Genomic DNA, 21,423 nt, shown 5'->3' with positions numbered 1-21,423 from the left:
TGCACCGCTTGATAGCAATCAAAGAGGCAGTTTAATCGGGTATGGATCGTGGTTGACGTGATATCCTGGAACAGCCCTATAACAAATCTGACAACATATTCAAAATCAGAAAAGTCCCAAAAATCAATTAATTTAGAATTTTTGTCGTGTAGAAAAATCCTTTTCTTTTCATATTCATTTTTCATCTTCATTCTCGAAACTTTTGGAAGATTTTGCAATACAATTGAGTCTCTTTAATTCAAACCTCTATAACTCGAAAGTCTCCATAATTTGAACAATTTTTATGGTCCCTTTAGTTTACAATGCCTTATAAAACTTTCTCCATACATCAAAACAAATTTGTGTTCCCCGTGCGTGGAGATTCCACTGCACTTAAATGATCCCTGCACACCCTCGCAAGCCAGGGCCGTTAAACGATTCTGTGATGTAAAGAGACCAGTGCTGTAAAACTGGAGGAATCGTTTATATTCCCCCGTCAAAGCGTAAATCAGTTTATCGATAGCGCAAGGGGTCAGATAAGCCCTGGGTTCGAGAGTGATCCACACAAGATTATCTTTTCTACGATGAGGTATTACTTTTAATTATATCTTCTCTCTGTCAAGAGTAATCAAAATGTGCAGACTGTCAATTTTTTTGGAATAGAATTTAGAATTTTTTCTACGTTTCTTCATTAGGATTCGATTGTTACGGCTCCACTCCGGATGATTGCCATAGTTACTTTTGTTTTTGCGGAGTGGTTTTGAATGACATCGGGATTTGTGATATGTAATATTCATACGATGCGGTATAGGATGATAATATATGTTTTTCGTTTTTTGTCGTTCTTTAGATGGTCTGGTGTTGTTAGATGAATACTACAGTTGAGTTTGAGTCTCGCTAATTCGAGCTCGATCGGAAAGTCTTATTGTTCAAGTTACAGAGAGATTCAAACCATAGAAGAGTATTTTACATGGGTCTCTCCTTGATGAATAAAGGAAAGATTTGTATAATATTTATGATGCAACACTGGAGAGTCTTCTGAGAATTTTCAAAAAGTTCAACCCAATACATCACTTAAACAATAGAAAAAGTGACGTATTGGGTTGAACTTTTTGAAAATTCTTGGAAGACTCTCCAATGTTTGTAATGTTGCATATCATGAATAGAAGTTTGAATTGCGTAAAGTAGACGATGTTATCATCCGTTAGGGATAATAAAACGCGCGGGAAAATATATGCGGGGAGTTTTTAGCCATCGGCGGTTGTTTACGAAAAAAATTGTGGAAGAATTTTGAACAACACTGTAAACACAACACTGTAAACACCTCCACTTGCGCTTACTCTGCCTCAGGTTAAACTCCCTTTTCAAATTTATAACTTTGTTATTCCCTTTTTAGTGACCTCTGGAGACGATAGGATAGTCTGAATGAGCACTCCTTTTCATCCATCGTTTCCATGTGCTAATTTGTTTTTTCAGGACAATGATGAAATACTGATGTTTTTTAGAGAATTACGAAAACTGTCGGATGGTCTGAAAATTAGTGACATGTGACATTGGTATTGAAGAAATCAAAAAGGATTTACAAGCCCTTTTAAAAGGTAACCGATTGGGGCTTCGTATTTGGAAACCTTAAAAAATATTAAAGATTGAAAATAATTTTTTTGCTATTACTTAGATATTTTGCTGACTCGTTTTTGAGTCGGTAGAGAATGACCATACCCACTTTTACCTTCTGAAAACAGCTGAAGCTTCGCAATAAATCAGATGAGATCTTCCCGCACCGTAAGTTTCTCGCCGATTTCCTGCCAACCAGGGATGCATGTTATTAACTTAAAATTTTATACGCCCTCTGCTGTCAACACGACTTACAGTCAAAAGACTCGGTGGCGGGGCGGTCCGGTACTGGTCGAAATTCATCCCTCGGGTGCCCATTTTGAAGTAGTGGTGATCAGTAGGACATGCAGTGGCAGCAGTGCTCTACCAGAGAAGTTTCTCGCGACCGTAGTACAGTGGTAGAGCATCCGGCTACGGTTCGCAAGGTTGTGGGTTCAACCCCCAGCCGGGTCATACCAAAGATTCCCAAAATGGTACTTGATGCCTCTCTGCTTGATGCTCAGCAACTAAGAGAAGGATCAAGGGTAAGTGGAGAAATCCAGGGAGAAAGAGTGGCGCCCTCCCCTACCTTCGGGTAGATAGCTATCGAAAGAGGAGCCTTCGGGTCGCCTCCGACTGCGGTCGCAGACTACCAGAGAAGATCCCAATGATTCCTGACTGTAGGAAAAAGAAAAATATTGCTCCACGACGATTGGGAGCTCCGAAGTAGTGCACCTTCCAAGTACTTTCCCGGCCCGACGATGCTTGATATTCATGATCTAATGACTGGTCTTGTCCGCAATTTATTCAAGAACAAGAACTAAGCTTGTCAAAATGAGGACGGTTGTTTGAAGAAATGAATGCTTTCGATACTGTCACAGAGTTATGTGATTTGATTATTAATGAAGTATAGGTTCCACTGAGTTAGAGTATAACATTATGACATAATTACAAGCACCTGACAAGCATACTGGGAGGTTAAAAAAGGGTACCTTAAATAGTAGCCAATTTTGAGTACCCTATCTTTTCGAAACAGCCATTTAAAACCAAACAAAGCCTATAACGATCAGAGTCAGAGTTGTTTCGTCATTGCAACACTCCAACGATAATATTCAATTTTATACATCAAATGATTCTTCCGAATACGTTGGGCAACTCACACTTTAGAAAGGGAAGGGGTCCAAGAGAAATCCATTTGCATTGGATCGACCGTATGAAAGCTAATCACAATTATAGGCCGTTTCACGACCCTTAGAATCGAATTGCTCAAAAGTCGAAGACTCGGCAATTTCTGTAAAATTATTAAAAGTGAATATTGAGAACGTGTCCTTGTGTTTTTGAGAAAATTCAGCTTCAAGTTCAAGTGTCTTATTTCCAATGAAATTGTGTAGTTAGCCTGACTTTTCCAGTTTGATCGTAGAGCCAACCGGTCCGTGACTAAGTAAACATGTAGAAAAATCGATTAGATTTCCCTCGTCAAGATTTCGGAACAAATAAAGTAATTTTAACTAAATGAGAGGGCTTGAAAATCAGCGCAAACCATATCGTTGTACCTCGTTGTACACCCATCGGAGCACAGAGAAAGGGGTGTAATAAGAACAGTAGATCCTCCTGTTTTCACTCATATTTAAATTTACCTCAAGAATTTAATAAACCCCACAAAAAATAGATTGTGTTACGTACAGTTGATGCATCCTGATTGTATGAAATATCGTAGTTTTATTGGGGTAGTAAGTAGAAGGTTCACGCTACAATTTTTCAAAATTTCATTATTTCCAATCCACTTACAGCCCTCCAAACTAGGTCCATTCTTGGCCATTCTTAGGCTTCAACTTTTTTCTAAGAAATATATTAAAATCTGAAAACTGCAAATTTCAGCGAAGTTTCAATTTATAAGTATAAATTTTCATTTTTTCATCTTCATTTTCGAGATTTACAAAAAATTATCAAAAGTATCAAAATTATCCGCTTAAGATTATTCTTTCAACGAGGTCTTTTCTCTTTCAACAACAATATATCAAAATTTGTGGATTTTGGAATGAAATTTAGTCAATTATACTTTAGTCAATTATACTGGTGGTACTAGTGGTTAGATGTTAAAACGGTGTGACTAATGAGGATAGCTAGGACTGCATCATTGGTTTTACAGTGAAGTCTCCATAACCCGAACACGCACAGAAAACACAAATTTGTTCGAAATATGGAAGTATATTGAGCTATGGAGTAAGTTAATAGGGCATTGTTAACTTAAGGAACCATAAAACTTCTTAATTCGAGTTAAGGAGACATTTGTGCCATAGATGTTTGAGTTAGACTCCACTGTATTATGACGAATTCTAAAAGTGTGCACTTAAGTAGGTGCAGATTAAGTGAAGTAGTGCCACCACAAAGTAGCTTTGATGTCTTCTTTGCAAGAAAATTCTTTGGCTTAAGACAAACAATAATATCAGACGAGTTTTGCATCAAATGCTCAGAAGATGGATGACGATAACAAAGTACTCTAAGGTCTGAGGGGCTTGTATAAAAAGGGGACAGCTTTTAATGAATGTACTCACTAACAATTTACGTTGGCATTGAATACAATGGGAAAAATGGTTTTCCTACAATCAACAATCGTTATGCTTACCATTCTATCGGATTTGACGTCATCAGGTAAAGATCATGGAAATTTCACATCCCTCCACATCATCATCAGCTTTCAACCCAATATCAAAAATTTAGCAAAGCATTCCCTCGACATCTTCCGGTCTAGTATGGCAGTCTTTATCTCACCTAACTGTTCGACTCTTTTAACCCGACCTTTTTTGGCTTTATTTCAACCTCTGATTCTGCCTTAGATTTTAGTCACAACTGAACGACCGTATCACAATGAAGCTTCAAAAGATTTTCCTTTTTTTTGATTTTATACCAACTGCTTCTGAACTAAATTTTCCCAAAGGGTACGGACCGGCGTAAAACGGTCCGTTAAAGAATTTCTTTATGTGCAACCACTTGAAAACTTAATTCTTTAACAACCACGGATTTCAAGTGAGGATTCGGCCGATGCGCGAAAAACCAATCAAGAGACTTAGATTTAAGTTTGCTGTTCCACCTAATTTGAACCCTTTTTAGGAGGTAAGACTACCTTCTTATAATAATTCAGCTGCATTTCCAGAGAAACTTCACAAACTTCATAAGATCTCAAAATATTTTTACGTTTTCAGATTTTGTGATCGTGAAACATACAAGCAAGACTACCATGGTAACGTCCACCACCCATTCACCAACCAAATGGCGCCCGAAAACAAAACCATCATGGTGGATACCACTCCCTTGTAAATTATGTTTAGGATGGGTTTCCAGAAGAAATGCAACAATCCGTAAGATTTGTAAACATGGTTGTGGAGATGGTTCCCCAATGTTGAAGACAGCTTTACCTACGTTGACGACGATTAAAAATGTTTCAGCAGCTCCACGTTCAACAGATGCTGACATTATGACACAAAAACAATGGAATATCAATTCCACAGAAAACCCATTCAATTGTTCTGTGTGCTCCAGTTGGGAATTAAAAAGAAACACGTCGATCCGTTTAACGTGTAAGGAAAATTGCTGTTACGGTAACAACATCAGTAGCTCAATAACACAGCGACCTGCTACCTTAATGTTGCTGCTCAGTACACTTTTGTTGTTTTTTACTCTTGGTGGGTACTATTGATGTTGAATTTTACCCCATAATGACTTATTTCGATCTGTTTTGACGATAGCTTTGATTAATTAACCAGCCAGAATTTAACTTATTTCAAATATTCTTAAATTTCTAGATAAACCCTGTAAATAGATTGGGACGAAGAAAATGACGTATTGCCTGAATTAATTCATATAAAGTTTTCTAAAATTTGTTCATTGAGATATTGTTGTATTCATGCTAAAGAAGACCAAGGTTTGTTATGAAATGACATTCATTCTAGCGAAATCATAGAGAAACGAAATCTAAAGGCGGCCTACTCTTCCTTGTTTGCCATACATGAATTTAAAGCTGAGGTGCTGCACCCTTTCACTAACATACAATCTGAAAATCTGACCAGTTGTTTATAAAGAATAGGAAATGTCGTTCAGTATATTCTTCCTAGCCTGGTGGAGACAATCAAGGAAATTCATCAGACATGTGGTCCTTATGAGTAAGCATCCAGGCTTCCTCATTTTTGACCACCTAAAATTTCTGGTTTGGTGCCGCCTGAAAAATTTTAGGTGGTCAAAAATGAGGAAAAAAGCTAAAATTTGGAAATTGGTGGACCCTCTGGTGGAATTTCTTACCAAAATATAGCTTTTTGGGAAAATCTTGAAATTTTTTCTCCTTAATAAACATAACAAAAGGTGTAAATTAATTGTTCTACTTAAATGTTAGGGTTCTTAGAGGAGGACTATGTTAAAGTCAATATGCTGAAGAGCCTATCTGTTTATAAAGAGCTTGTTAACTATGTGATTCCAAACATGAAGGAACAAAATATAGTCGTATAGTTTACGTGGACGGGAGAAAAATTTCCGGCACCAAATGGCGATATTATTGTGCCCTGAGTATCACAATTGTAATAAAGAGCAAAGCATAAGTACACCCCCTCTCTCGCAGACTCACTTGGGAACCTTTCCCACTTGAAAAATTGGTCAAAATATCATCATCAGTGGAAAACTATATCCTAATTTTTGTCCCCGCTGGAAAAAAATCAGATACGCAAATCCCCACTGCAAAATTTCGTGCTATTTTCCCATCCACACTGAGTTTTCTAGCTCGAAAACAATGAAATTCAAATCCCAGCCATAAGAAACTTGGGATTATCAATTCCCATTGAGTTTTAGTCCGTTATTTTCACTCCCGGTGGCTGAAAAAATCCGACCGGGTCTATGAGAAAGGGGTGTATGAGTGATACAAGTAATGATATAAATATATAAATAACATATGCTTAAGCATAACGTGGTGATATCTGCTATCAATCTTCAATACTTTTAATACCAATGTGATTAAGACATAAGCGATAATTTCAGAGAATACTAAACTGTTCATGATAACTTGGTTGCGCATGTGTGAATATTAATGTCACGGGATTTAAAGAGCAAAGAGGGATACAAAAATCACATATTTTCAAACAGGTGGGGGCGTACGAGGGTCCTGGACACCGAAATACCGACAGTTTTTCACAAAATCACTGCAATACCGACACATCTTTTATGAAATACCGACACCGACATTTTTTTGATGTTTTTGTCAAAATTCTAAAATGAGTTAAGAAGATAAGAGGCATCTGAGAAAAAGTCCTTGATTTAGCACAGTTTCTCCGACGTTTTAAGCAAAATTACCGCATCACCAATTATAAATTTAACATTTTCCGTCACCGAAAAACATTTCAAACACCGAAATACCGACAAATTTTTTGTTGATCACCCAAATACCGACGCAAAGAAAGGTCAATACCGACACACTGGTATGCCCCCTCCAATCAGGTTATATCCTTATATCATCTGTCCAGTTTCTTATTATTATCTGGGAGCCATGAGCTTCCAAATACATTCTCCTCCTGACTTGTATAAGTGTGCTGCAGTAATCAATTACAAAGAAATCAGCTTTAGGAAAGCCCAGCTCATCATAGAAAAATTCGTTTTTATGTTTTACACTTGTATTTCTTCGGAATCCATCAAGTTCTCTTGGACCTATGCCAAGGTTAAGTGACGTGGTTATTCTATTCAATTTCAATGTGATCCGTCTTCAAAGCCTGTGATAAAGCAATTCTCATGTCAAATTATCCGATTTCGTCATCAAACTGATCAAAATAGTGAGGCTAATCACAGTTATATGAACGAGCAGAAAAAAATCCAAATTTTCAAACAAAGAACTCTTATAATTTGACTGCCAAGATTATCTTCTGAACTTCCCGCAAATATTTTGTTCCTCTTTTCCTTTAAAGTTTCTTTAAGAAACCTCCAAAAACCCTTCCAAGCCTCCTTAGTAGATAATTTATAACCACACCCAAATGATCTGTGCGTTTTAATCAGTAAATTGAGCTAAATATTATAATCTTTCTTATGCATGCACTATTAGGTTCCAACTTTGTAACACTAATCTTAATAATACACGGTCATTGCCAAATTGACTTATGAAACCCCAGGGAACGGGTAATGCATTTTCAAAGAAATTTTGTTCTCATTTGGCATTTTTGAGCTGCCTCTAAACAAACCAAGCAAAAACCGACCGAAACCTTACAATTCAAAACGACATCTCCCTAGAGTGCAAGCTATCTTTAGCATTCGCAAGAGTATCTTGAAAGAGACATTTTTTCACTAGAGCACTCCAGTATTTTTTTTTTTCAATATCGTCGTCGAAAATGATTTTCATTTCCATTACCAGTCTCCTCAAAAGCTGACCCCCACCGACCAAAAAAGGAGAAACAACGCAGCAAGGGAAAAACTAAGGTTAAATAAGATCGAAGCTAGAAATTTATCCAACTACCGTGAAACCAAGTTTATTACGCAACAACAGCAAACATTGTAAATTATATTGAAGCATACCTGTCATCATGATGACAATAGAACTTAGAAACGAAACTTTCCCAATATGTGGTCGAATTTGAAAGTATCAAATATTTTTCCGAGTTATGAAAAAAGGTATAAGAGATAACAAAACCCAACTAAGCTGATTTCTGACTATAGTTATGAAATATCTGATAACTTTGAGCTTGAAGTTATGGACATACTTTCCTATTAAGCAGGTGCCGTGATTACATCCTGGTTCTATTAACCAGAGAGAACAAAAATATCCATAATAAAAACTTCAGAGACTCGAACATTCCAAGTATGTTGACCCAATGGCTTCAAAAGTAGTGCAGAAGAAATTTTTCTTATTTTTCTTGTTTCATTTTCCGGGAGAGAGAGCAAAATTTCCTTAAAAAACAGCAGAAATCTTGAGATATATGATATATATATCTTGAGAGTATGTTATTACTTACTGTTATCAACTTTCCTTTGGAAATATTTTATCCCCCCGACCTCGACCTAAGTTCTTAACAGACCCCCTGACGATATTGATGATTTTGACGGGGGATGTAAGAACCCTAAATGATTCTTCCAGTTTTACGGCACTGGCCTCTTTGCGCCGCAGAATCGTTTAACAGTCCTGGGTCCCAAAATTATTTGCATGAGAGTTGTTAGCCAACAAATCAAACGCCATAACTTAAAAGACTGGTTTCCAAACAAATGCTGGTGATATTCTTAGCATATTCTTAATTTTTTGGTCAATTTCATCATTGTTTTCTTCTAACCAACAGGCCATTTCAAGGTCGAACGGAAAGATAGGTAATCAGGACCACCTTGCTTCGATCACGACTTTCTATTGGACAAAAACTTTTGAGAGTCTTTACTTTTAAACCAATGGGAAGCCGTTATGGAACAGTAATCAGTTCTGATTACCCATGATGCATTTCGGTCGTAAATTGGAGACCGGACTTTAGATATTTAGACAGGGCTTGCTTAATTAATAAAAAAATTACGTGAAAGAATTTCTGGCATACTAATGAAGACAAAATCACTTGAAATGAAGTTGGTCTTAACCAGCATTTGTATGATGAGGGGGAGGTTGTAAACCAACACTTCTTGAAGCGGCTTAATATAAAGAAAGATGGATGAAAGCCTGCGGTTGACTTGGTTTTCATTCACAAGGAAAATATGTGATCATTCACTATGCCGTAATAATGCAATTTTTGGTGGAAGCAAATGCAAGAAAGATATTTTGTGTGGTCAGAAAATCTCCTTTATGGACAGGAAAAGTTTTTTTGAGTACCAGTAAATCACTGCAAGATAATATTCTCTAAAGCACGTGCTAATTTCGGTCGACCACGCTCATTAATGTTGCAATGGTCTGCGGAAACCACTAACTCCTCAAACTGCTGATTTTTAAAAGTAGTTCCTTGCAGAGTTTTTATCTAAAAATAATTTTTCAGGGTGTAAACTAAAGTATTTTTAACCCTGGTTGAAAGACCATTGCATGGATAATTAATGGATATTTGATAAGTAATTCAATCTCTTCGAATAAAAGTCGCCCGCGCTGTCCATGAATTTAAACGCTCGTTAATTGACGAATGAGATTTTATCGGAATTTTACCTTTCAATAAAAACTAGATTTTTAGGAAGCAAGAAAACTCTTTTTTGTCAACTTTAAGCTGTGATAAAGATTTTCGCCAAAGTGACGAAGTTCTCCCCGACTTAAGTTTTTCTTTTTGAGGTCTCATAATTACAGTACACCCCTGTCTCGTAGCCCAGGTGGAACCTTTTTCCTCAGTGGGGATAAAATTTCCTATTGAAATTCTAATGGGGATAGAAATTCCATTTTTCCAAGGTTAGAAAAACCAGTGGGGATGGTTTTTGGAGTGCAATTTTTAAACATGGAATTTCGAGTGGTGATGAAATCAAAGTCGATTTCCCAGTGGGGCTGAAATTTAAGGGTTATTTTCTCAGCGGGGACGAAATTTTTGCTTAATTTTCTAGTGGGGCTGGGGTCCCAGCGGGTCTTTGACAAAGGGGTGTTAAAGTGCATTACTCATCAAACAAAATTTAAGACCTTATATGTGGCAAGAAAGAAAAAGTAAAATAGGGCATGTTATGGTACAGCTAAAGTAAGAGTGGGACAAAAAACATACGTTACGTAACACCTGAGAACCAGCGGAACTGTTTTTAAGTCTTTGTTTTATTCCCAGACTTCCGTCTTAAGACGAAACTTAAAGAAAGGGGTAAGAAAAATTATGGGTCTATTTTGTAAAGGCGAAATTAGTCACGTTCTACACTTAAGTAATTGTGGTTGAAACCCGTTTCCTTGAGGCGCAGTAAAGCACTCGTTTGAAGTGCAAGTTGTTTAGACTGTAAACCACAATACAAAAGAGACCGCTTCCTTATTCTGTTAAGCTTTCTTCACTCTTTCCAGGCTAAAGTAAGTCTAGTCAACACACACGCGTGGTTTGACGTATATAGCTTGATCAACAAAATGTGTGCGATGAGAGAGGAAAAACATAATTTTTGGGTCGTTTATATCGTATTAGAAACTTAGGCATACGCTAAAAGACGCGCGGCCGATAAAAGGAATTGAGCGGACGGAAAACCGATCCTTTTGCTTTACGTTTTCATTGGATTAGCTTTAGAGGTTCCCTCAAACAGTGAATATTGACATACTCTATTGTCAATAGAATTTGACATCAACAATATGATTTTACTATATATTTTGATTTCTTACAGTGCAGATATAAAAACTTAAAAACAAATTTCGCAGAAGAAAAAGAGGCTGTCACGAAAACATCATGCAGATTATACAACTTGTTACCATTTTGGTATCAATTCTAAACCTTGGCTCAGGTAAGTTCCTTATTTTCTTTACTTAGACAGCATCTTGCATCATCATTTAGATTAAATCGTCTGCTCTTAGGCAGATCAAATGAAGTGTTCTATCTACTGCTAAGGAAAACACGACACATTCTTAAAAGGCTTAGAAAATAGTAGAAGTAGATTTGATCTTCTCATTTAAACTGAATTTCATTCAACATTTTTCAGGTTCAAGTTGGCTTTGTTCAGACTGCAAAAAGAATGCCGCGTGTATAAAAGAGTGCGCCAATCTTAAATCAGTCTCTACAACACTCAAAACAACAACGATATTCACAACAACAACACGTCCTACGACAACTATCAAAACTTCAACCAAATGGCGCCCGAAAACTAAACCATCATGGTGGATTCCGCTCCCTTGTAAATTATGTTTAGGATGGGTTTCCAGAAGAAATGCAACAATCCGCAGGATTTGTAGATACGGTTGTGGCAATGGTCAACCTGGCCTTTCAACGACCACCACTACAACAATGACGACAACTTTGCAAACAACAAACCAACCTTCTTCAGCAAGCCTACCTTCAACTACGGCATTTTGGATCAAAGAGACAACGCCGACAACATTGGAGACAGTGACTAGAGAGTTTCGACAACAACAAAGGCTAGCCGTACGTCTCTCCACAGTGACACGACATACAAATTACATTTGGTTCTTAATCGGCATTGTAGGGGTTGGGTTTCTTGTGACTTCGTTTTTCGTGATTCGTAAATACACTTCAGAGAAGCAAAGGATTGGTGTTGTCAACATCGAAGCTCAGGAACAAGCTGAGATTATTCATATATCAAGGCCTTTCACTTTGCCCTGATTTTTCTTATTTAATCCTCCACAAAAATTGCTGATAAATGATATTTCATGTTTTTAGGACTTTGTAAAAGAAAAATCTTTCATGCGTTCGACTTTTCAGCCTCCTATACGGGTTAAATTACATAACACATAATTTTTCATTTAATTTGATACTGCTATCAAATCATCTTTTGTATCTGGAATGTATTTCTCAAGTCATATTTATTGACAAAGGAAGGACACAAAAATTTACTTAAGTCCTCCAAAACAAACTACTTTTTATCCAAAATTAAAATCCTCCATCAAATAAGGAATTATATAAGTATAATTTATTGGCATCGAAATGTCGATTTATTTGCAAAACTCGCGGATCAAATTTTTGTAAATATTGTTAATGCGGCGCGCCAATTGTGTACATATATTTCGCAAATAGTTATTGTTTGTTTGTTGTTTATTGTACATAGTTTTACTTAATTACTTTTTAAGCCAATTTTTTTATCAATTTGTATATATGTTTTAGTAAAATCTTAAATCTTAAAATTTAATATCTACCATGGTCTAAGAGAAGCTCTATTGACTCTTTCGATTTAATGGGAGGTATTCTGGTCCGTAAAATGCACAAACAGGTGCTCCGGAAGTGGAGCAGAGGCTTAAAATGTTTCTTACCCCGTAAGGAACCACTGTGCTAAATTTCATGCTTTCTAGCCAAAAAAAACACAAAATTGATGCAAACTTTCCCTGGGCTAAGATAAATGCAGGAAATTTTGAGTTAACCAAAAAATCAAAAGATGATCTTTTTATAAATGATGCACACTTTTTTCATAAAAATGTACTCTATAAGAATACTCATAACGAATACATTGGCCAAAAAGTTAAGAACATACGATCGTAAAATTTGGCACTTGTACCACTGAGAATTCCAGTCTAACAGCATTTTTAGAGCCATTTATTCCCCGTTCTTATCAGAACACTAACATATTTGCTTGAGTTACGCATTAAATTTTAATTTTTAGGTTAGGTTTAGATTCTAACCTAGGAATACTGCTAAGAATATTTCAAGATAATTTTTGAAATATTAAATTTGCAATACATCTTCAAATAACAGTGTCGTATATATAAAATTTGCTTTGGGGGGGGGGCACATACTTAGTAATTAAGGAGGGTCCACCATGGTTGGACCCGGAGAGGAGAATATTTAAAATCTAACATCCTTGCCTCTCTAAACGTCAATTTTAAACAATAGAAAAATCTGAAAGGATGTGTAATATTTGAACTCTAAATAGTTTACTGCAAGTACTACATTAAAGGAAGAAATTTTGACGGATTTGGTGGATTTTTATGTCCGATTTTTCACAATTTACCCCCAATATCAATGTTTTCACCCTGATTTCGGATTTAAAAATCCCTCATCCACCAAAGTAAATTTTTGCCAAAACTTCTTTCTTTAATGTAGCAAAACGTTTTGCAGTTAGGTATCCAAAAATGTTTTGCTGGCGTGTCGCAACACAATAATCTGGAAATTTTCTTATACCCTATTTCGTTCATGACATGCTGATACAATAATGAAACTTTTCCATTTTCAAAATAATTCACATGTTTATTTATGTCAGTTTGATTTTGAAGCACGCTGTGAGAGGTCGCAGATGATCATTTCGACTTCAAAATGTTATCATTTTTGGTCAGCCCCGGTGACCCTTCAAATCCCTTTCACGATTTTTTTCCCGGAGGTCGTCGTCAAGACTTTCAAGTTTGAATCCGATTTCGGATTATTTTCGGAAAACAAGTTATCGGGAAAACTTTGGCGCGAAAAATATTTTTTCTTGGAAGAGAAAAGAAACACATAACTTCATTAAAAGATTTGCGCATAATAATAAAAGAACACTATAATTAAAAAGAAGAAAGTGAAAAACGATTTTTTTTGTTTATTCAATAAATTGAAAGAAGCTATTGTATTGTAAATAAATAGAGGGTGTAAAAGAAAGTTTTTTATGATTGGTTTTGAGGCTTTCTTGTCTGGAGAGTTTTTGTATGTAAGAAAGGAACGTCAAAGTGTGGCGTAACATAAACTTAGAATCGTCATAACTTTTGATTGCGTTATCGAAACTGGACGGAATTTCCTAAGCAGCTTCCTCAATATAAAATGCCCCTATTCATTCACATTATACTAAGTTCAACACGCCATAAATCAACATAAAAATGCCAAAAGTGAACAAAACTGACGAAAGCCGCAGTGAACATATCATAAAGCGGCCGCCTCGGATACTTTCTCACCCTCAGAGAATAAAGAGCAGGTTTAAGACATACTAACGAAAAGATTTATGTGAAATTCCAAGGATGAAATAATCCGATCACATCTCTGTCTGCTTTGGACAAATTCAACTTTGTGTTAAACTTTTTTTTTGTCTGAAGTTCAACCAAAATGAGCTTTTTAACCTCTTTGGCTTTAACATCGAATAAGGTTTCTTGATTGTACTTCCTTCTCATCGTTTTAGGCTTATTGGGCTGACCTTCCAGCGCAGCTGGTTTATTTTTATTATAATGTCACGTATGTTCAAAATGACTTACGGTGTGTCAGGAGAAAGGAGCCTGTGCTCAGCCAAAAATTTGCGGGTGTCAATATTAGCCAAACATTCAGAAAGAATTAGTTCAAAACTCGACCTGCATTGTATTTCTTTAAGGTCTTCTGACTTAAAGCGAAAATTACCAAAGAAATTCCAAAACTCAAGTTCAAAATTTAGTTTTATTAGGTTTCACTTCTCATTGCTGTGACACGCCTTTGCATCCTTATGCACGCTTCTATATATTAATAGCGGTGCTTTGTGTGTCTGTGTGTCACCACTTTCGTTTTCGCTTTGTTTGTGTTTTAAAATTATGACTTTTAGAGACTTATTGGATTCGCGCCATTTGCAAAAGATCGGATAGAGCTTGGTTTAGACTTTATTCAGCCTTTGTTTTGAAATTTAAAGGGACATAACAGTACTTGCGAAATTTGTAAACAAACTGTATGCAGCGGATACAAAATCAAAACAAATGTCACATGTCAAAATAAAACATCAAACCAAATATGGCTAATTTTGATTGTTCAATTGTTTTACAAGTTTGTTTTGGACACGTGATTTAAATTGTTCTCTTTAATGACACGTGGTTCGCGCAATGTTTACATTTTACTACTTTAATGTCCCTTTAAGGCCCATCTGCATTTAGTAATTTTAATTTCTTTCTTGCCTTTTTCTCTCTTCTTTTGTTTTAAATGTTTTCGAATGTATTTAACGATCGTATTATTAATGATATTCGAATTCTTTTCAAAACAAAACAATTTCATTTCATAAAAAAGAACATTTCAAAAGTAAATCAAAACATAAAAATCAAAGAGCGATATAAAGCATAAGAAAAAATTAGTTCACTTCTTTCTTCTTATAAAAATATTCAAGTCGTCGTTACTGTTAAACAGTGTGTACGTCATTTTTTACGTTTAAATTCGAAAAGTTATTACAAGGGTTTAAAAAAGCAACTTAGAATTGTCTTTTTTTTTTCTCGATCTGATAAAAACAAAGAGTTGCACTATTCTTTTTGACCTTCCCACTTTGTCATTAAAACTGGACGGCATATTTAACGCGAGCGAAGCGAGAAAAAAATAACTACCTGCAAAGTCGTTTCGAAAGCATCCAACGAGGACCTTTTTTTAAATATCTGTTTCCCAGACATAGCCTTCCTGGAAAATTTGATCTGTTGGCCGGATATTTCAAAAATCTTATTCCTAGAAATGAAGATCTGTTTCTCCGCAAAACCTAAATTTTTAATCTCAAAGTATCTTTCCTAGAAAATTTGATCTGTTTCCACAATTTTCAGAATTAAAATTTTAATCTGTTTTCCCAAATAGGATATCTGTTCCCCTCTCCTGGAAATTTTCATCTGTTTCCCTTTCTTTTGGTTATTGATATCTGTTTCCCCCATAAAGTTCAATCTGTTTCCAATGCAATATCATCTTTTTTTGGAAACAGATATCTGTTTCCCAATTTATTGTGTCATCTCCTAGAAATATTGATCTGTTTCTCTCTGATGACGTCATCAGCTGGAGCGGGGAAACAGATAGTTTTAAGGAAAAGGTCTCTCCTAGAAAATCGGATCTGTTTCCCCATTTTTCAAAAAAAGCTCTCTCCTGGAAAAGGGAAACAGATATTTCGGGGAAATGGGCTCGTTGGCTGCTTCTGTCGTTTCAAACGACACTGGTACAGTAAACGATGCTCTTTCTGATAACTTTTGACTTAAACAAAATATTATGTCACGGGGGGACAGAACACGATCCAAATATGGTTAAAAGATAAGACACCCAGGAAAGGTTAGAGTTAAACGTTGTAGAGATTTTTTTTTATTTGATCGCTTTTTTAAGCCAGCTTCAACATACAAAGGACTTTAAGTGCGTTCAGCTACAGCTTAACCGGCGTGCGACGCCGGGTACCAGCTAGTTTTATATAAGAATATACGCTATAAAAATATTATTGATAAAATTAGCCAAAATACTACAATATCCTTATAGAGCATCACTATCATGGAATTTGGCAACTGAACTTAAGAACGTAAATTACTTATCATTCAGTAAGTCTCAAAACTTTCATAAAAATGCCATTTTTTTGCTTTAGGTATATATTACATGTTCAATGTTCGTCTTTTGAGTATTTTTGTCCATTTTCCTAAAAGAAATCTGGTGTTTTAGAGTCCACAAAGCCTTAAATTGTTCTTAACTTGTTCTTAACATTTTGGAAATAGAAATCTTATGTTCTTATATAGTTTGTTCTTATAAAAAAACGTGCAGTGAAATGGAAAAAGATGGTTCTTTAGACACCTTCTCTCATTGCGAGTACTTACAGTACAAGGATCGCTTTCATACCTCCCTGACTCGTCAATGAAACCTCATTTAAGATGCAGATTGAAAATAATTAAACAAGATGAAATAGGACACGTGGTTTTCCAGGCTTCTGCTCATCCCTTAGCAAAAATATAGTTAAGTCTGTTATAGTTTGTTATATGAGGTATATCTACATAGAGGTATGGGATTCAGATTGAAAAGAACGGATGAGCCGCACTATTGTATTTTCAACATACAACTACTTTTTACTTTTCATAAAAACGATATTATGTCTGGTATATTTGACATTTCGTCGGGCGACTAAGAACTTGTGATAACAAAGAGATACATGCCATAGGCTGCTCAAAAAATCCCCTGATGCTATAGAGAAAGAGCCCAGGAGGTACTAGGGTTGCGAGCTGACAGGGGGGGTGCCACCCGACTTTTGAACTTTGGACCCTTACCGGGACTAAAAAGGAGATAACAAAGGAAAATTTTGGGAATTGAACGACCCTTAGCGGGACAAATTTGACCAATTTTGACCAAATTTTGATCTTTCAGGGGGTAAAAAGTTGAAATTTTCCTATTTTTCCGACCCTTAGTGGGACTTTGGAAGTCCAAAAAAGGTACCCTTATGGGTAGCACATACCGTACCCTCCATTTGCCTAAGTACCCCCCCCCCTTGGATAAAGGACTAGTGACAGTTTAATGACTTACATTATCAAAAAGAACGAAATAACTTTCACGGTTTTCTAAGAGCCTTCCCCCCCCCATTAGTAACTCACGAATTCACACAATTTTTTTGTTTTCAATCACGATCAGCAAAAAAATGGACAATCACGCGCCCTTTGAAAAAAGTCCAAATCACGTTTCACGGCTCAAAAATCTTTCATATCACGTAATTACGCTGTAAAGTCCCTATCACGTCATCACGAATGCTGCATGGGGATCTCTTCTAATAATCTGCTCGATGAAAATTTTACAGATTTTGGACACAGTGTACTATCTTCATAACCTTATCTAACCTTACCATGGAAATATTATTGGCATTTTAGGGCCAAGATATTCAGGATTTGGATTCGAATCAAAACAAAATAACTTGATCTTACATCTTGATGAGGTCGTCTTAAGGTTCAAAGCTGTTCCTGTTTATTTGTTCTGCAAAGGAGTTCTCTAAGTTTTTTGATTTAATGCAAATAAAATTGTTATCATTTCTCACAAAAAACTAGCGCGTTTGTTGACATTTAGCTTACAAATGAGAAAATTACTTTGAGAGATACACAAACAAGGGTCCTGGAGGCCGTACATTTTCTACTTGTGTGGTTTAGTGTCGTTATAATAAGTTTTTATCGGCGATCCAAAAAATATCTGCAATCTGATTGGTTAACAATCTGATTGGTTAAAAAGAGTACAATATATCTTGTATTTTACATGTAAAAATATAAATTGACGAAAAGATGTTGTTGCATTGTAGCGGCAATCTAACGTCACTTTGCTACAAAAGTGCCCAGCGCTTTTTTCCAACACAAAAAAGTGCATTTTTTGGGTCACCGATAAACCAGTTATCAGACATTTGCTCGTACAATATGGAAATATTTTACTCGTTCCGTATTTTCCGTATATTTTCCTCGCCTAATATTGTACAGAAAAATCTCGGAACTGGTAAAATATTTCTCATATTGTACTCGCAACTGTCCGATAACTATTACATATCATAGGATTCGTGTTTAAGTCAACGATGTTTTTCTACGTCATTGCAGTAATCAACTTTTTATTGCTGAGCACTCTTTTGTGAATTTAGACTAAAATTATTTTGACAAAAGCAAAAACAATGGAAAAGAGCTCTTTGAACCCAAATCAATTGAATGATGACAGAGAACAATTTTTTTCAACGTCTTTCTCGAAGGAAAATCTGCACAGATTTGTGCATTTTCTCCCTGTCTCCCTTTAAATTGAATAGAAAATAGCATATAACAGATACACGATCCTATGAGGCTAATAATACAAAAATTACGTAATAATCAGGGGGAGTTGGTACTAAGTTGCGGTCCTAATTGAAAAAAACATTTTTACAACTTTGTACCAGGGGACTAAATGGGGACTAAATGGTGGTCTCAATACCAAATATGAGGCATCAAGTTAGTATCTTGCACTCAAAATTTAGCTTCAAATTATTTATAGGCCCAATTCTAGACATCCAGATATTCATTCATCTAAGGAACTAGTGTGTCCAAAATTTCAGCTAGATCCAGGCTGCCCCAAAGTTTTAGCCTCGTTTTGGCGAAAAACTCATCTCCAGGCCCCAAAAATCAAAAATTTTGAAAAATGAAAAAAACACCCCAGATATTCACTCAATGAACAAGTTTGCCAAATTTCAGCCATATCCAACAATTTTTGAAGTCCCCAGGTTGCCCCGAAGTTTTATCTCCTAGCTATTCTTATTTCTCATTTTTTCGAGACTAGTTTATAGTAGTTCTTTTGATTTCTTTGACAAGCTTGTTATAAGTTAGTTTTTATTTGAAACTTTATTTCTTTCATCGACGTTTCTTTTGATTTAAAAAAATTGCCTTGAAAATGATATTTGACTTGACCTAACTTGACAGGAATTTTTTACTGAGATATTAAGGGTGGTACGGAGCTGTGTGGTATGTTTTTTAATACAGTGTTAAATTTAAAGGAGGTACCAGAAAGTACCATTACTAAGAATTAAAGGGTGGTATACCTATTTTGAGGGCGAAAATCAACTTGAGGGTACTTCATGGTGGTGTGTCATTTCTCAATGGTGATATCAAGATCTTTTCCGGGTACTAAGGGGTGGTGTACCTATTTAAAGGGGTATATTCAACTTAGTACCAGGGTACTAAGTGGTGGTGGTCTCAGATAAATTTCAAAAAACAAGAAAGTACAACTTTTCGGCACTAGTCCAGTACCACAACTTGGTACCCCCTGTAATAATTAATAAAAGTTAGTCTTTCCCAAAATCTGTAATTTTCGGAGCGGAACTTTGATGCGAGAGTTAGATTGTCAACAGAGTGCCGTAAAAAATCATTGAATAAAAGAAGAACTTAAGATCTTAAATATTTTCATTTTAAAGAATAGGTGCAAAAAAGTGAAACATAGAAAAGTTTAATTTTTCATTGCATTAACCGAAATACCAAAATGAAGCCAGCGTCAGTTTCGCAGCGTCAGCGTCAGCGTCAGCGTCAACGCGAATCAGATTCAAATCGAAAGTGGTTATAAAAAGTGTTCTAGCCAACTTGGATCGAACGGTATGGCTCCCATTTATAGATATGATGCAACCTACACCTATTAGTGACCTTTTACAAAAAAAATGAAGTTCATAGCTCCTTCCAATTTTTCAGTTAGTCGAGGAACGTGTCCCTAACTGACTTTAACCAAAAAGTGAAAAAGTGGAATTCGGGCTTTCTGGCCAACTTGGATCGAACGGTATGGCTCCCATTTATAATATGATGCAACCTACACCCATTAGTGACCTTTTACAAAAAAAAATGAAGTTCATAGCTCCTTCCAATTTTTCAGTTAGTCGAGGAACGTGTCCCTAACTGACTTTAACCAAAAAGTGAAAAGTGGAATTCGGGCTTTCTGGTCAACTTGGATCGAACGGTATGGCTCCCATTTATAGATATGATGCAACCTACACCCATTAGTGACCTTTTACAAAAAAAATGAAGTTCATAGCTCCTTCCAATTTTTCAGTTAGTCGAGGAACGTGTCCCTAACTGACTTTAACCAAAAAGTGAAAAGTGGAATTCGGGCTTTCTGGTCAACTTGGATCGAACGGTATGGCTCCCATTTATAGATATGATGCAACCTACACCCATTAGTGACCTTTTACAAAAAAAAAAAATGAAGTTCATAGCTCCTTCCAATTTTTCAGTTAGTCGAGGAACGTGTCTCCTAACTGACTTTAACCAAAATGTGAAAAAATGGAATTCGGGCTTTCTGGCCAACTTGGATCGAACGGTATGGCTCCCATTTATAGATATGATGCAACCTACACCCATTAGTGACCTTTTACAAAAAAAATGAAGTTCATAGCTCCTTCCAATTTTTCAGTTAGTCGAGGAACGTGTCCCTGACTGACTTTAACCAAAATGTGAAAAAATGGAATTCAGGCTTTCTGGCCAACTTGGATCGAAAGGTATGGCTCCCATTTATAGATATGATGCAACCTACACCCATTAGTGACCTTTTACAAAAGAAATGAAGTTCATAGCTCCTTCCAATTTTCCAGTTAGTCGAGGAACGTGTCCCTGACTGACTTTAACCAAAATGTGAAAAAATGGAACTCGGGCTTTCTGGCCAACTTGGATCGAACGGTATGACTCCCATTTATAGATATGATGCAACCTACACCCATTAGTGACCTTTTACAAAAAAAATGAAGGTCAATAGCTCTTTCCGTTCTAGGCTAACTTAATGCATGTCCCAAAATTGCATTAATTTTTCCGCCCCAGTTCCAGTCCCTAAACCATAACAAACTCTACATTTTTGGAAGCGTATTTAGATGTAAAATACCGTATTCGGTGTAACTTAAATTCTTTCTCAGTATAATAAGACATATCTTAAGAAAACCTGATTATGACGTCACGATTGACGGGCATTGATAAAACAATTATTGACAACCAGTTAATCTCTTTTATTTAGGACAATTGAATTTGTTCATAAATTTGTTTAGTTCTCTATAAACAGCGCCAAGGGTTTTCTGGTTGGCTTGAAACCGAATAAGTTTCAAATACTGACATCTGGTATGTCTCAATTGTTCCAGAAAGACTTCTAGCGTTCTACTTTTCGTGACAAGTTT

At 36.1% G+C, this 21,423-nt stretch overlaps 1 protein-coding gene across 1 annotated transcript; it reads left to right on the top strand.

The window, feature by feature from the left end:
- Nucleotides 1-10,829: 10,829 nt before the first annotated feature.
- LOC136800968 (uncharacterized) lies at nt 10,830-12,319 on the top strand. Its single transcript, XM_067057579.1, has 2 exons — nt 10,830-10,941; nt 11,137-12,319. Exons 1-2 carry the CDS (start codon nt 10,887-10,889, stop codon nt 11,772-11,774), a joined length of 693 nt encoding a protein of 230 aa, XP_066913680.1. The 5' UTR covers nt 10,830-10,886; the 3' UTR covers nt 11,775-12,319.
- The last annotated feature ends 9,104 nt before the right edge of the window (nt 12,320-21,423 follow it).

The sequence above is a fragment of the Clytia hemisphaerica genome, unplaced genomic scaffold (assembly GCF_902728285.1).
Source record: "Clytia hemisphaerica strain Z4C2 unplaced genomic scaffold, Clytia hemisphaerica genome assembly, whole genome shotgun sequence".
NCBI classification, from domain to species: Eukaryota; Metazoa; Cnidaria; class Hydrozoa; order Leptothecata; family Clytiidae; genus Clytia; species Clytia hemisphaerica.
This window is presented reverse-complemented; position numbering and strand designations above follow the sequence as displayed.